Source organism: Somniosus microcephalus, chromosome 11, assembly GCF_052327205.1.
Source record: "Somniosus microcephalus isolate GS21.2 chromosome 11, FLI_Smic_1.0, whole genome shotgun sequence".
Lineage (NCBI taxonomy): Eukaryota > Metazoa > Chordata > Chondrichthyes > Squaliformes > Somniosidae > Somniosus > Somniosus microcephalus.
In genome coordinates this window covers 55,578,746-55,592,881 of record NC_140997.1, presented here as the reverse complement: position 1 = coordinate 55,592,881, position 14,136 = coordinate 55,578,746, and the positions used below count along the sequence as shown (strand labels likewise).

Here is a 14,136-nt window from a genome sequence, read left to right as displayed (position 1 = left end):
GACATCCAGTCCCTTTTAAATCATATCATAAAGATTTATGGCACAAAAGGAGGCCATTCGGCCCATTGTTTCTGTGCCAGCGGAGAAAGAGTTATTCAGCCTAAACACACTTTCCAGCCCTTGCAGGTTACGGCACTTCAAGTGCATATCCAAGTACTTTTTCAATGTGATGAGGGATTCTGCCTCCACCACCCTTTCAGGCAGTAAGTTCCAGACTCCCACCACCCTCTGGCTGAAAATATTTTTCCTCAACTCCCTTCTAATCCTTCTACCAATTATTTTAATTCTATGCCCCTTAGTTATTGACCTCTCTACTAAGATTCTTCCTATCCTCTCTTTCTAGGCCCCTCAATTAAGTTGCCCCTCAGCCTCCTCTAAGAACATAAGAAATAGGAGCAGGAGTAGGCCATATGGTCCCTCGAGCCTGCTCCACCATTCAATAAGATCATGGTTGATCATCGACCTCAACTCCACTTTCCCGCCCGATCTCCATATCCCTTGATTCCCCTGGAGTCCAAAAATCTATCTATCTCAGCCTTGAATATACTCAAAGACTCAGCATTCACAGCCCTCTAGGGCAGAGAATTCCAAAGATTCACAACCCTCTGAGTGAAGAAATTCCTCCTCATCTTAGTCTTAAATGGCCTACCCCTTATCCTGAGACTATGCCCCCTAGTTCTAGACACTCCAGCCAGGGGAAACAACCTCTCAGTATCTACCCTGTCAATACCCTTCAGAATCTTGTATGTTTCAATGAGGTCACCCCTCAATCTTCTAAACTCCAGAGAGTATCGGCCCATTCTACACAATCTCTCATCATAGGACAGCCCTCTCATCCCAGGAATCAATCTATTGAACCTTTGTTGCACCGCCTCCAAGGCAAGTATATCCTTCCTTAGATAAGGAGACCAAAACTGTACACAGTACTCCAGGTGTGGTCTCACCAAGGCCCTGTACAATTGTAGCAAGACTTCCGTACTCTTAGGGCCGTGGAGGCGGGATTGGAGGCATGTGGGGGGTTAAAATCCTGAAATCGGGGGGCACAAACCCATCCCGCCTCCATGCCAGTTTCAAAGGAGGCGGGTACCCGACCCGCACTGTGACCTGCCTCCCCGAGGCGGGAAGGGGACTAGTGCCAATTAACTGCCTGTTAACACAGGCAGGTTTCCGACCCGCTGTCAATCTTTGCGATTTTGCCAGATGTCTGCCTCCATCCCGCCCCCTGAGCGCCGGCAAAATTCCGGCCTGAGTGTTCTCCTCACAGCTTACTGTCCCACCTAGCTTTGTATTGTCAGCAAACTTGGATACATTACACTCGGTCCCTTCATCCAGGCCATTAATATAGATTATAAATAGCAGTACTGATCCTTGCGGTACCCCACTAGTTACAGCCTGCCAATCTGAAAATGACCCGTTTATCCCTCCTCTCTGTTTTCTGTCCATTAACCAATCCTCTATCCATGCTAATATATTACCCCCAACCCCATGAGCCCTTATCTGTTCCAAAGAAAACAACCCCAGCCTATCCAATCTTTCCTCATAGCTAAAATTCTCCAGTCCTGGCAACATCCTCGTAAATCTCCTCTGTACCCTCTCTAGTGCAATCACATCTTTCCTGTAATGTGGTGACCAGAATTGTACGCAGTACTGTAGCTGTGGCCTAAGTAGTGTTTTATACAGTTCAAGCATAAGTTCCCTGCTCTTATATTCTGTGCCTCGGCTAATCAAGGAAAGTATCCCTTGTGCCTTTTTAACCACCTTATCTATCTGTCCTTCCTCCTTCCACCTTCAGGGATCTGTGGACATGCACTCCAAGGTCTCTCTGTTCCTCTGCACTTCTCAGTATCCTACCATTTATTGTGTAGTGTCATGCTAGTTCATCCAAATGCACTACCTCACACTAATCCAGATTGAATTCCATTTGCCACTTTTCTGCCCACCTGACCAGTCCATTGATATCTTCCTGTAGTCTACAGCTATCTTCCTCACTATCAACTGTAAGGCCAATTTTTGTATCATCTGCAAACTTCTTAATCATGCCCCCTACATTGAAGTCTAAATTATTGAGATATATCACAAAAAGCAAGGGACCCAGCACCGAGTCCTGCGGAACTCCACTGGAAACAGTCTTCCAGTCACAAAAACACCCGTCAACCGTTGCCCTTTGTTTCCTGCCACTGAGCCAGTTTTGGATCCAACTTGCTATTTTCCCTTGGATCCTCTGGGCTTTTACATTTCTGGCCAGTCTGCCATGTGGGACCTTGTCAAAAGCTTTGCTAAAATCCATGTAGACTACATCAAATGCGCCACCCTCAACGACCCTCCTTGTTACCTCCTCAAAAAATTCAATCAAGTTAGTCAAACACGACCTTCCCTTAATTAATCCATGCCTTTCTAAATGACGATTAATACTGTCCCTCAGAATTTTTTCCAATAATTTGCCCACCACCGATGTTTAGCTGACTGGCCTGTAATTACTCGGGTCTATCCCTTTCTCCCTTTTAAAAAAAAAAAAGTAAAAAATGGCACAACGTTAGCAGTCATCCGGCACCACGCTTGTAGCCAGAGGGGATTGGAAAATGATAGTCAGAGCCTCCGCTATTTCCTCCCTTGCTTCTCTTAACAGCCTGGGATACATTTTATCCGGGCCTGGCGATTTATCTACTTTCAAAGATGCTAAACCACTTAATACTTCCTAAATAGGAGTCGAGCACTAAACTGGGAATGTTGCAAGGGAGTTGGATACTCTACTACTAAAGCCATTGTGTCCTGTGAATGGGAGACCACAGTATTGCCAGAGCTATCGAGTCCTTTAAATGGAAGTGAATTGTTGCATTGCTAGAATCTTTGGATTGTCCATTTTACGCTTATTATTGCATAGGAAAATAAGTTGTGTTTATCTTTGTGTAAAACAGGTTCAAAGATATGAATGAGTGAAAGTATAAAGGCCTTGAATTTCCGTGGATAATTTCAGTGAAAGATCAGTACAAATCCTGGAGAAATGGTGTAAACGACCAACTTTAGCCATTTATGCAGTTTCTCCAGGTGTTCTGCTGACCTCCTGCCAGAGAACCTCTGCGGAAAATCAAAGCGAAAATCAGCTGATTCAGATGTTTTTTATAGATTATATTTAAATTACTGCTGTGCTTCGGTCTTTTCTTGGGGGAGCCAAGTTAAGTATTAAGATCCTACTTCTTGCCGTGTGCTGGTATGAGTTGTCTGGCTCTTTGTCTTTGTTAACTAATTCTGAAATCCCTTGCTTTGATCGACAGGTACTGGCAAATTGGGATTCTCTTTTGTGCGAATCACAGCTTTGCTTATTGGTGGAAACCGCCTTTGGGTGGGGACAGGAAATGGAGTCGTTATCTCTATCCCACTGACAGAAAGTAAGTTAACAAGGTCTGGCCAGGTTAATAATGGGGATTTTCGGTGTTACATGAATACATCAGGTCGATAAAAGACCTTTCACTGCTACACTAGACCACAAAAAAAAGTAGTTACACCAATGAACCTTGGCCACGACCTTCGATCTAGAAACATTTTGACAGAAGATGGGAACAGATGGAGGTTGATGGTGCTCCCTCTGTGTTGTTCTTAACTAACAGATGAGTCTAAAAGTATGTTGTGTTCTCTTGAATATTTAACAATCTCTTCTTGGTGGGGAGCCAAGTTGTAACAATTTGTAACTTTATATTTTTTTGGACATTTATGTGTTTAATAATTCATTTGCAGGTTGTATTTATATCATCCATGCATATTTCTGAGCAGATGCCGCCAATACGTTTGATAGTTGCAGGTCTAAAAGCTGTTGATAATCTTGGTGCGCTTCCAGATAAAGCCACACCACAGTGCATAAGGTGGCATCTGCTGCAGTAGAACCTATTTGCATAGTTTGTGGAAATGCAATCGCCGGGATGGGAGTTTATATGTGGGAATGTGCTTGGGATGAGGCCGAATTTACTAACTAATTCAGCAACCAAAATTCCAGTGGTGATCCCAAAAGTTGAATGCTTTACGCAAGAGATCTACTGAAGAAATGTTAATGCTGTCCTCGTATACAATTTAATTGTGTATAAAAAGATTACATTTGTATAAGAATTAATGCTTAAAGGTAAAACATAAAATGTAAAAAACGTAATGATTAGAGGCTATTAACTATTAACATAGAGCTATAGCGCGGTGAGGACAATCCTCCAGGTGCAGAACGCTCCGTCAGAAAAGGGTGGAAGATCTAAAACTGGAACAAAGGCTCATCCAATTAAATATGTACAAATAATTTAACTCTAACCAGTCACTTCAGTTTCCTTTCGCACAGCCACCAATTCACCAATACAAATGCCAACCAACTTACTGATATGCAATCTTACAAATCTTACAAATTCAGTCGTATACAATTACATCGAGCTGGAATTTGCTGGAGCAGAGCATCTCGCGGTTAGTTAGACTTTTTCCTGCACCCTTCAGTTCAAAAATGTTTTGCCCTGTAAGATGCTGGAAGTGCGAGCTGATAACGGCGCAGTGAGGGCAACAGAGCGTCTGGGACCTTGGTGAATGATGGGACCAACAATCTATCTCCTTAACCAATGAGAATTAAGGATTGAGAAATAAACAGAGGAAGGACTGAGAAGGATGGTGAATTAGTGTGGGTTAATTCAATGTCAAATCAGGTACAGAAAGAGAAATAATGAGAGGGAAAGGAACATTGGATTAAGAGAGAGAAAAAAGAGACAGAGAGGAAAAGTAAGAAAAAAAATGTAAAAATTTAAAATTTGACTTTTTAAAATCTCCAACATCAATTCACTACCTGAAGGAATGAGACTCCACTTTTTTAATTGTTCACTTTCTGGGCCAGAGAGGTTGATTGAAGCCATTAATAATTATCACATTGTTAAAAGGGTACTTACACTATTAACTGCTAGACTTAACTTTCTGTGGCAAGGTTTAATGGGCAATTAATGTGCAAATGCAGCAACTACATGAAACGCACGGGGAGGTTAAGTGCAAGATGCCGTTTTCGTGTAGCTAGCGGCAGAGCAGCACAAATCATTCAGCAACTTGTGCCGATTTGCAATTCACTGGGTAGCTCTTCCTTGCCACAAGTTGCTACCGATTTACAAATTAAGACGCCGTTATTTTTTCAGCAAATTCCTGCCATCAATTCAATGTCACGCATTACACGCAATTCACAGTAAGTGATACACAGTCAGGGATACATAATCACACAAACCCACCCTGTTTGAGTAAAGCACTAATTATACCAGTCCAGTTATATATATATATATATATATATATATATATATATATATATATATAGTACTCCAGTTAATTTATGCATAGCTATACCAATTCAGGAGCACAATTCACAACAAGTCATTTAACTACTGATGCATAATTATACAATTTTGGCAAGTTATTAATATTTCAAAGCAGCTTTTAAACAAAATTATGAAGTTTGAATGCATTATCATTATTTGAATGCAGTTGCAGACCTGATTAATAGATTGCTCGTGTAAGTGTGTCTGTGTGCACGTGTGTGTGTGAGCATGGTGTGTGTGCGCGGGCGTGTGTGTGTGTGTGTGGCCGTGTGTGTGGGCGCACTCTCACACTCTTTGTGTATATCTGTATTTCATGTTATTAATGATCTGGATTCCTTCTACATAATGTGAAGCTATTTTAACAAAGGGATGCTTTGTGATAGTTGTTGCTTGAAATGTGAACTGCTTGCACTAACCATGACTGATGGTGACTGATAAATGGTCTGCCTTTGGCATGTTTGATGTGAAATTCTTCAGATCCCACCCTTTTGTTGCCTGAACAAAGCAGAGAATATTTCTGAGTGACAGGTCTACAATCGATTTATTCATAGTACAGCTCAATCTGGATAAACTGGGATGAAGGTATCCTTCATTTGTCAAGAATTCTTCTGTTTGTATCTGTTTACCAGCACCATACGAGTAAATGTCAAGTGTGCTGCAATTGGATCAATTATAAGTTTAATGTTAAAGGTGAAGATTGTCTTAGATCAGTAATATTCAAGGAAGGCAGCGAGGTGATGAGAACACCCATGAATGCATAGTTAGATATCCAGGCCCACCATACAGATATTCAACAGTCTCTTGAAATAAAACTAAAAGAATTGTAAAAAGCTCTTTGGAAAACTGTATTGTCAACTGAAAATACTCTTGGAGACACTGAAGTATACTTCACCTACAGAGAGAGGCAGGGCTGTTATTCCAGATAATATATGCAAGGTATTTCCTTGTCTCCATCTGTGGAAAAATAAGTGAGATGATGGCCCTGGAGCTGAGTGCATCAGTAATGAAGGAAAATGGCTGGGTAATGTCATTGGCAGCAGGGATCAATAGCCATTGGATATCAGGTGCAACAGTACAGGCAAATAATCTGCATCTTCTGATACATAAATGTATAGTTTAGAAGGCTGTAATTTTCAGAATGCACGGGGATTACACAGTGCTATATATATGTATTATAAACCAATGGGGGAAATGAAATAGAGATATAAGACTGCACCTAATCAAAGGATTCAGCTGATGGGTAAACCATCAGAGTGAGGGTTGAGCAATTCATGAATGCCATCCTAATCCAAACTTCAACATACTCGCTGGTGTCTGGTATTTTATCTAACAAATATACTCTGTGAAACCTTACTGCTGACTAGTTCACGGTTTTCTGTGAGATCTCCTTCGTTTCTCATCATTCTGGGGACAATTTACACACCGAAGAACATAATTACTATAGTTTTATTGGGAACCAGTTGGCAATTGTTTTTTTAAGAACAAATCCAAGTAGAGCATGTATTACAAGGTTTAAAGAATCAAAGGTGAAAATGGTCAGGACAGAGACCTGGCCTTAGTAGTGCAGTTGTTCTAAATAAAATTCAGAATAGAAGCAGGCCGTTAAAGCTAGAAAGCTTACAGCACCATCTTGTGCACACCCTTAAATACAACATCCACACTGGGAATTCTAGATTGGAAGTGTTGACTTGAATTAATGTTTATTAATAGTGGGAATGGTATATATGAATTGTATGGTTGGATCAGGTTTTGAGGATGGGATACTGGAATTTTATGTCTGGATCAATATTTGGCGTGAAAGAGAATGGAAGTATTACAATGGAATTGTGTGCTTGTACCAAGTTTGCATTGTTCACAGACTTGACTGCGCTCTGTAATATGTTTCTTTTTATCCCCTTTCTGCCAGTTTTCTCCCTTCCCTACCCCTCTTCCTCTCCCGAAGATATTGACTCCTTCCTGGTGTATGGCGCCATGGGCACTCTGGTGCATGACCTAACTGGCATGTGTGAGCCTGAAAGGCACATGGCAGCAGGCTAGTTGGCTGTTGGAGGGTGGGGGAGGGAAATCACAGACAAGCCCGATTCTGCCCTCACCAAACCGCAACATAAGCAGAGTTCTAGCAAGAGCTGCTGGACAGTGATCAGGACTGGAAATCCTGGCTGTTTCCCCCTCCTTATCCTAAGGGTTCTGAGGCCGGTTGTAGTACCTCCATCACTGCCTGAGCTGAGATCAGCTAAGCCAGCGCAGACCAGAGATATCTGTACCTTGTAGTACATGACCATGTGATTTAAATTCACTGGTTATATTGGACAACTTGTCTGTTTTAAAAATAAATGTCCAATTAGATAATTGTAACCAAAAATGCATCTTGTCAATTGGTTATTTAAGAAGCACATATTTACTTTAGCAGAGAGCGGGTTACAGAGTAAAGTTTGTAATCGGTGAGATTAGTGTGCCTGTCCTTTTTAGTTTCATTCCTCTCCCGTGGGTTCTCCCATTAAGGGCCCTGTGTTGTCTGCTCTTCTTTCCCTCCCTCCACCCTTTCCTCTCTGAAACTTTTTTTCTTCTGCCTTCCCTCCTCCAGCTGTAGTTTTGCACCGAGGTCAACTGCTGGGGTTCAGGGGTAAGTTCAAGAGCTGACTGCTTTGTTTTGGCTGTCTTTTCCATCATGCCTTACACATCCTGCTTGCTTCTCATTTGTCAAGTTGTGGATTGTGCACTCATATATTTTTGTGATGTGTTCTTCATACAAACCAAACCAGTAAATCCTGCATTCTTTTTTACCATGTGGTCCTTTGGGGAAAAAAAAAATCATAGGATTCCATCCTCGGAATTTAAATGTGAAATTACATTTTTCCTTCGACTTAATTTGGAAAATGCTATCAAATTCTTTTTAGGAATTAGTGAAAACATTTCCAGCATTGACCTGACTAAGTTATAGCTCTCCTTGTTCAGATGGTGCCAGTTGATCCAAACACTGACCCATAACATAAAGGCTTAAATTGAAATGAAGTTAGTCTAAATCAGGAAGCAATTTGTGGTTCTCTTTTATGTTTTTGTAGTTCACTCTAATATGTATAACATTAGAAATTACAAAATCATTGTAGTTATTGATGATAATGTGAATATTTTAAAAATGGAGAAGGCAATCAAGTTGGTCAAACCCCGACTCAATTTGATTTCTCTAAGAGATGCAATAAACCATTTTTCTTAGCAAGCTGCTGAAAGCCAGATAGTGTTTTACTATAATGTGTGGTCCAGAGGATTCTAACTGTACGTGAAAAGAGCAGACATGTAGTAGAGTGTGCATTTCCCAGCCAGATGGCAATGGGTCTGAGCCAGTAACGGAATTTAGAATGCATATCTCCCAACCAGATGATCGTGGATCTGAGTTCACGCATGGCTGTCATTTGAATTCACCAACTTGTGTGTGTGTTTCACAAGGCTGCCAGGTAGAGTCCCCTACTATGGCAGAAGCTCCATTTCTAGGAGAGCGAACAATTGTTATGATCAGGTCACCCAACACAGCTCTTATAACTAATTATAGAGTAGCACCTACAGTAGCTATGAAGAAGTGTCTGGTTTGAACCATTCTACTAGCTGAGTGGAGCAGTGTGGTTATAAAATAATCCAAAACTAAGGCTGAGTGGAGCAGTCCATTGTCTGCATCTATCCACCTTCGCGACTGAATAGAATAGTCTGTAGTCCATCTCTCCCTTCTGGCGTAATTGAGTAGCCTTAGTCCAGACCACCTTTTTTCTGCCTGAGTGAAATTGTCAGTAGTTCAGACAGCCTTTTCTCACCGGCTGAATAGCGGGACTATTATGTACATTTTTATCCTGTTGTTAATGGGAGTTTTGTATTTTTTTTAAAAAGCGTATAATGAGGGGAAGCCTGTTTTGATATTTGCACTGTCTAGTTCTTTCACATTAGAAGCCAACAACAACTTGCAGTTATATAGCGTCTTTAACATAGTAAAACTTCCCAGGACACTTCACATGAGCATTATAAGACAAAATTTGACACTGAGCCACATAAGGAGATATTAGGACAGATGCCCAAAAACTTGGTCAAAGAGGCATGTTTTAAGGAACATCTTAAAGGAGGAGAAGTAGACAGGCAGAGAGGTTTAGGGAAGGAATTCCAGAGCTTCGTGCCTCGTCAGCTGAAAGCACGGCCGCCAATGGTGGAGCGATTAAAATGGGGATGTGCAAGATGCCAGAATTGGAGGAGATTTCGGAGGGTTGCAGGGCTGGAGGCGGTTACAGAGGGAGGATTGAGGCCATGATGGGATTTGAAAGCAAGGATGAGAATTTTAAAATCGAGGCATTGCCGGACTGGGAGCCAATGTAGGTCAGCAACCACAGGGGTGGTGGGTGAACAGGACTTGGTGCGAATTAGAATAAAGGCAGCTGAGTTTTGGATGACCTCAAGTTTATGTAGGGTAGAATGTGGAAGGCCAGCCAGGAGAACGTTGGAATAGTCAAGTCTAGAGGTAACAAAGGCATGGATGAGGGCTTCAGCAGAAGATAAGCTAAGCCAGGGGCGGAGTCGGATAATGTTACGGAGGTGGAAGTAGGCGATCTTGATGATAAAGCGGATATGTGGTCAGAAGCTCCTCTCGGGGTCAAGTACGACACCAAGGATGTGAACAGTCTGGTTCAGCCTCACAGTTGCCAGGGAGAGGGATGGAGTTGGTGGCTAGGGAACGGTGTTTGTGGCAGGGACTGAAGGCAATGGCTTCGGTCTTCCCAATATTTCGTTGGAGGAAATTTCTGCTCATCCAGTACTGGATGTTGGACAAGCAGTGTGATAAATAAGAGACAGTGGGGGGTTTGAGAGAGGTGGTGGTGAGGCAGAGCTGGGTATCGTCAGCATACGTGTGGAACCTGACGTCATGTTTTCGGATGATGTCGCTGAAGGGCAGCATGTAGATGCGAAATAAGAGGGCATAAAGGATTGCCACAGGGAAATATACCTGTACGTCTCCCTTGTGGTTGAGTGAAGTGGTCCATGGTCCTTTTGTGGTTAAAACGATCTCCATTTTGTAGAGTGACCTACAAGTAAATTAAATGGTGGCCATACATGGTGCTTTAGATGGTAGTTCTGTTGAACCATGTTGTAGAGTTTTAGGACATGAATTTACTCTCGCAGTTCCCTGGCACCCAATTTCTTACATGGAGTTCCTGGGTATTTGGGAGAGGCACCAAGCAGAGGAGGAGAACTTCTCTGTAGGGAGAAAATCAATCAATGCTGGCTAACCCTAGGCTGCTGTTTGTATACCCAGCGGTAATACAGGCAGAGGCTTGTAAACAGGTCACCTCACTGCCTGGCCGGATAAAGGTCCATGACACAGATGGATGTGTAAAGGGCAGGAAGAATAGCTGTGAAAAAGGTTATGGCAGTGAAACATTTAACAAGTGGATGGCTTAAGACATTCTTTGAAGCAGAAATGTAGTCAATACCGTTTAACTTCTAACTCAATATTGCATTACTCATCCTGAAGCTTAATGACTCTGTCTAATCTTTATCAGTGTACTGAAATCATCTTTGAGATGCAACTCACAAAGCTACTGGTACATTTTCCAGCTTTTTCTCTAACAGTGCTAATATATGTAAAATTAATACTAGCCTTAAGTATTCCGTAAAAGGTGATCCATTGATGTATTTCTCATGATGACAGCTACTTAATAGGATCTGGTTTAAAAAGGAAACCTTAGAATTGTGGTGTGTGGTATGTTCTAGTGGTTTTCCCAGTATCATCTCTATGAGGTGCTTGCTTCGTGAGGCAAGTTTAGTCGGTACTTCAATGAGGTCTTAAGTTGACGTTGCCCTTCAGTAGCTCCGTCTTAATGAACTTTGTTTTTCTTGTCCCTCTCCAGAATCTCAGCAAGGTGACTTTAGTCAACTACCAGCTGCAGCACCTCACTCTACACAGATTTAAGCCATTGTCATTATTTCCTTTTTGAGAGTTTATTTCTCGGGGGTGGGGGGAGGGAGGTTGCTGGCAGAGCATCAGCTTGGCTCGGTGGGCAGTGCTTTCGCCTCGGGATCAGAAGATTGTGGGTTTGAGCCCCATATGGATGGTCTCTGACATGGTGGTACAACGAGAGTGCAGCATTGCCATTCAGGCCATTCTTTGGTTAAGATGTTGAACCAAGGTACTATCTGCCTGCTTCAGTGGTTTGGATGAACATTAAAGCTCTTATCCCCTATTTGAAGAGAAATAGGAAACTCTCATTCAACTAGTATCATCAAAAAATAAACCATGTTGCCAGGTCATTTATCTCATTGTTATTTGTGGCTCCTTTTCAGTCAAAACAGTTCAAAAAAAGTTAGTTGTGCTGCTTCAATGTGATAAGGCACTATATAAATGCGGACATTATAATTATTTAGTAGTAGCTGATATCTCTGAACTTTAAAAACTGTAAAGAGGGATTCATAATTTTACTACATTCAATGCTCAGATAGTTGATAATATAAAACCACACTGAGGACTGTGACCAATTGTCTGACACTGTGCCTTCACCCTGGAACCTCGGTTTCATTCCAGCCTACACATTGTAATTGAAATCTTTTTTTAGCTAGCTATAAGGATCATATGTGAAATGCTTTTGTAAGCAGTCTCGGCTAGTTCTTAAAACTGTCCAGTTTTAGCACAAATTGGCACTAAATTGGTCAGTCTCAGAGAGGTCATAAGGATGGCTGGTGTGAGAAATGGAAAAGTTCACACGAGCAGAATGAGGTGCTCTTCTGAAGCTTGGGGTAAAACGCAGGAACAAAGGTAAAAGTCCAGTATGAGAAAAGGCCAATCTGAGAGGGCTGAGCACTGGATCTGGCTGATTCTACACCTGATTTTTTCTGACTCGGACACCTTCCAATTGGCATCCAGGACGGCGCTACTAGACACAGAGGGAAACTTGCATGCTTGGGGATAACTGCAGGCAAATGACCCTTAACTACTGGCACTTCTGATATTGGGACCAATATACCAAATGGAACATACTACGTAATGAATGAGATTGTTTGGTGATGATGTTAGGTCCAAAAAGTGTCTAATATACCAGCACTGATGTCCCTCACACAGATGAGCGCAAAAAATGTATCAAGTCTATAAATATAATGTAGAGAGGCCTGTTTCATGTTTGGAAAATTTGAAAAGTTAATAATTAGTAATACTGAGTGTTCAGAATTAATAGTGTCACATCACAGGGTTTAATAATTTGACCCCTGCCCAGCGGGACTCTCTCCTTTGGTAGACTGGATTGTGTGCAGTGGATTTTCCCTTTCATTGGGTAGTATTTTCCCATTCATTGGGTAGTATTTTCCCATTCATTGGGTAATTTTTTCCCTTTCATTGGGTAGTATTTTCCCTTGGTGTATTGATCCCAATACCACATGTGCCAGTAGTTGGGGTTATCCAGTTATCCCCAAACATTCAAGTGTTTCTTCATATACAGCAGGGCCATTCTGGATGCCAATCAGAATGTGTCCGAGTCAGAAAAAACCAGCAGCGGTTGGGCACACCTGTGTTCTTCAGCAGTAGCTAGGTTAGTCCTGGATTCCCCATAGAGCTGCTCTCTGATGTGATGTGCATTGGTGTCTGTGGAATGGCTCCTTGGTGCAAGGTGAGAACTTTTGCCCACAAGAATACATTCTAGCCTGGTAGGAAGTTTTAAAATATTATTTTCATATTTCATAGGCGGGTGTATTCATCATACCCGCTGCACTATCCTCCTCTTAGTGCAATGTTTTCAAGATGCATAATACAGGAATGAAGGGGAAGAGAGGTGGGAGATCAGAATCTAGGGCACAAGTGGATTTGCTGGCCACAGACACTCTGCACACTCCACTGGTGCAGGCTGAGGGGGAAATCATGGTTGTAGTGTCAACTGCGGTTTGTGCTCTTTTAAGGTTTGATAGTGCTTTGTAAGGGAGCATCTCCAAACTTTAGAAAACAAATAGAATTGATTAGAGGTTTGGATCACTTACTAAATTGCAGTTTTGTGAAGTAGAATGAAAATGCAGATTTAAAAAAAAAAAAAAAAAACTTTTTCCAGTCTCCACTACTAGAAGATGCTAGAGCATCAAGATAGTATTTGTCTTTTAGACTTTATTTTATCTAAAGCATTCCCAGATATATCTACCAGGTACTACCTAACCCCCCCCCCCCCCCCCCAAAAAAAAAAAATTGTAAAAATAATGAAAGCTCACAATAATATTGCAACTTTCAGACATTTTTAGATAGTTGTTAAGTGGTTTTGTGTGATACAAATGCTAAAATGTAAGGAGATTTGAGTCACCCATTGTCCACGTGAGGCTTGGAGATGCTTCCTCAACTGACTGCATGCAGTACTGTATAAAGAGTGATGTTCATTGTGAAGTCGCTGTACAGCACACAGGGTTCTCTGGGGTTTCTCTACCATCTGCTTGCATGTTGCACGTTAGTTTGAGCTGAGCTGTTTTGGATCACAGTGCCCATTATGGGTTTAACACTACAATGAAACCTGTATATTCCAGTGTCACTGAGACAGAATCAATTGAGTGATTTACGGGAGCTAGTTACCATTATCTTATTGATGGCATTAGTCTTGTAATGCACACACTGGTTTACTTATTGCGTTTAACCTAATTTTACCTACAAGAAGCTTTAAATTAATAAACTGCGTTATATCAAAATGCCTGTCACAACAAAATATGACCCCATATTTACACCACTTCCAACCCATCCCACTCCAAGCAACACTCATTTACCCCAACCGTTTCCTGGCCATTAACCAAATTTCTATCCACATTGCTACATTTCCTCTTATACCATATG

The 14,136-nt window shown here is 41.7% G+C and overlaps 1 protein-coding gene across 2 annotated transcripts in view; it reads left to right on the top strand.

The window, feature by feature from the left end:
* The window catches only part of mapk8ip3 (mitogen-activated protein kinase 8 interacting protein 3), a 263,435-nt gene that overhangs the window by 243,250 nt on the left and 6,049 nt on the right, over positions 1 to 14,136 (top strand). For both annotated transcript variants that reach the window (XM_086000700.1, XM_086000698.1), the window contains exons 28-29: positions 3,273 to 3,386; positions 7,900 to 7,938. In XM_086000700.1, the coding sequence (XP_085856826.1) occupies positions 3,273 to 3,386; positions 7,900 to 7,938 (153 nt within the window). The remainder of the gene's footprint in view (positions 1 to 3,272; positions 3,387 to 7,899; positions 7,939 to 14,136) is intronic.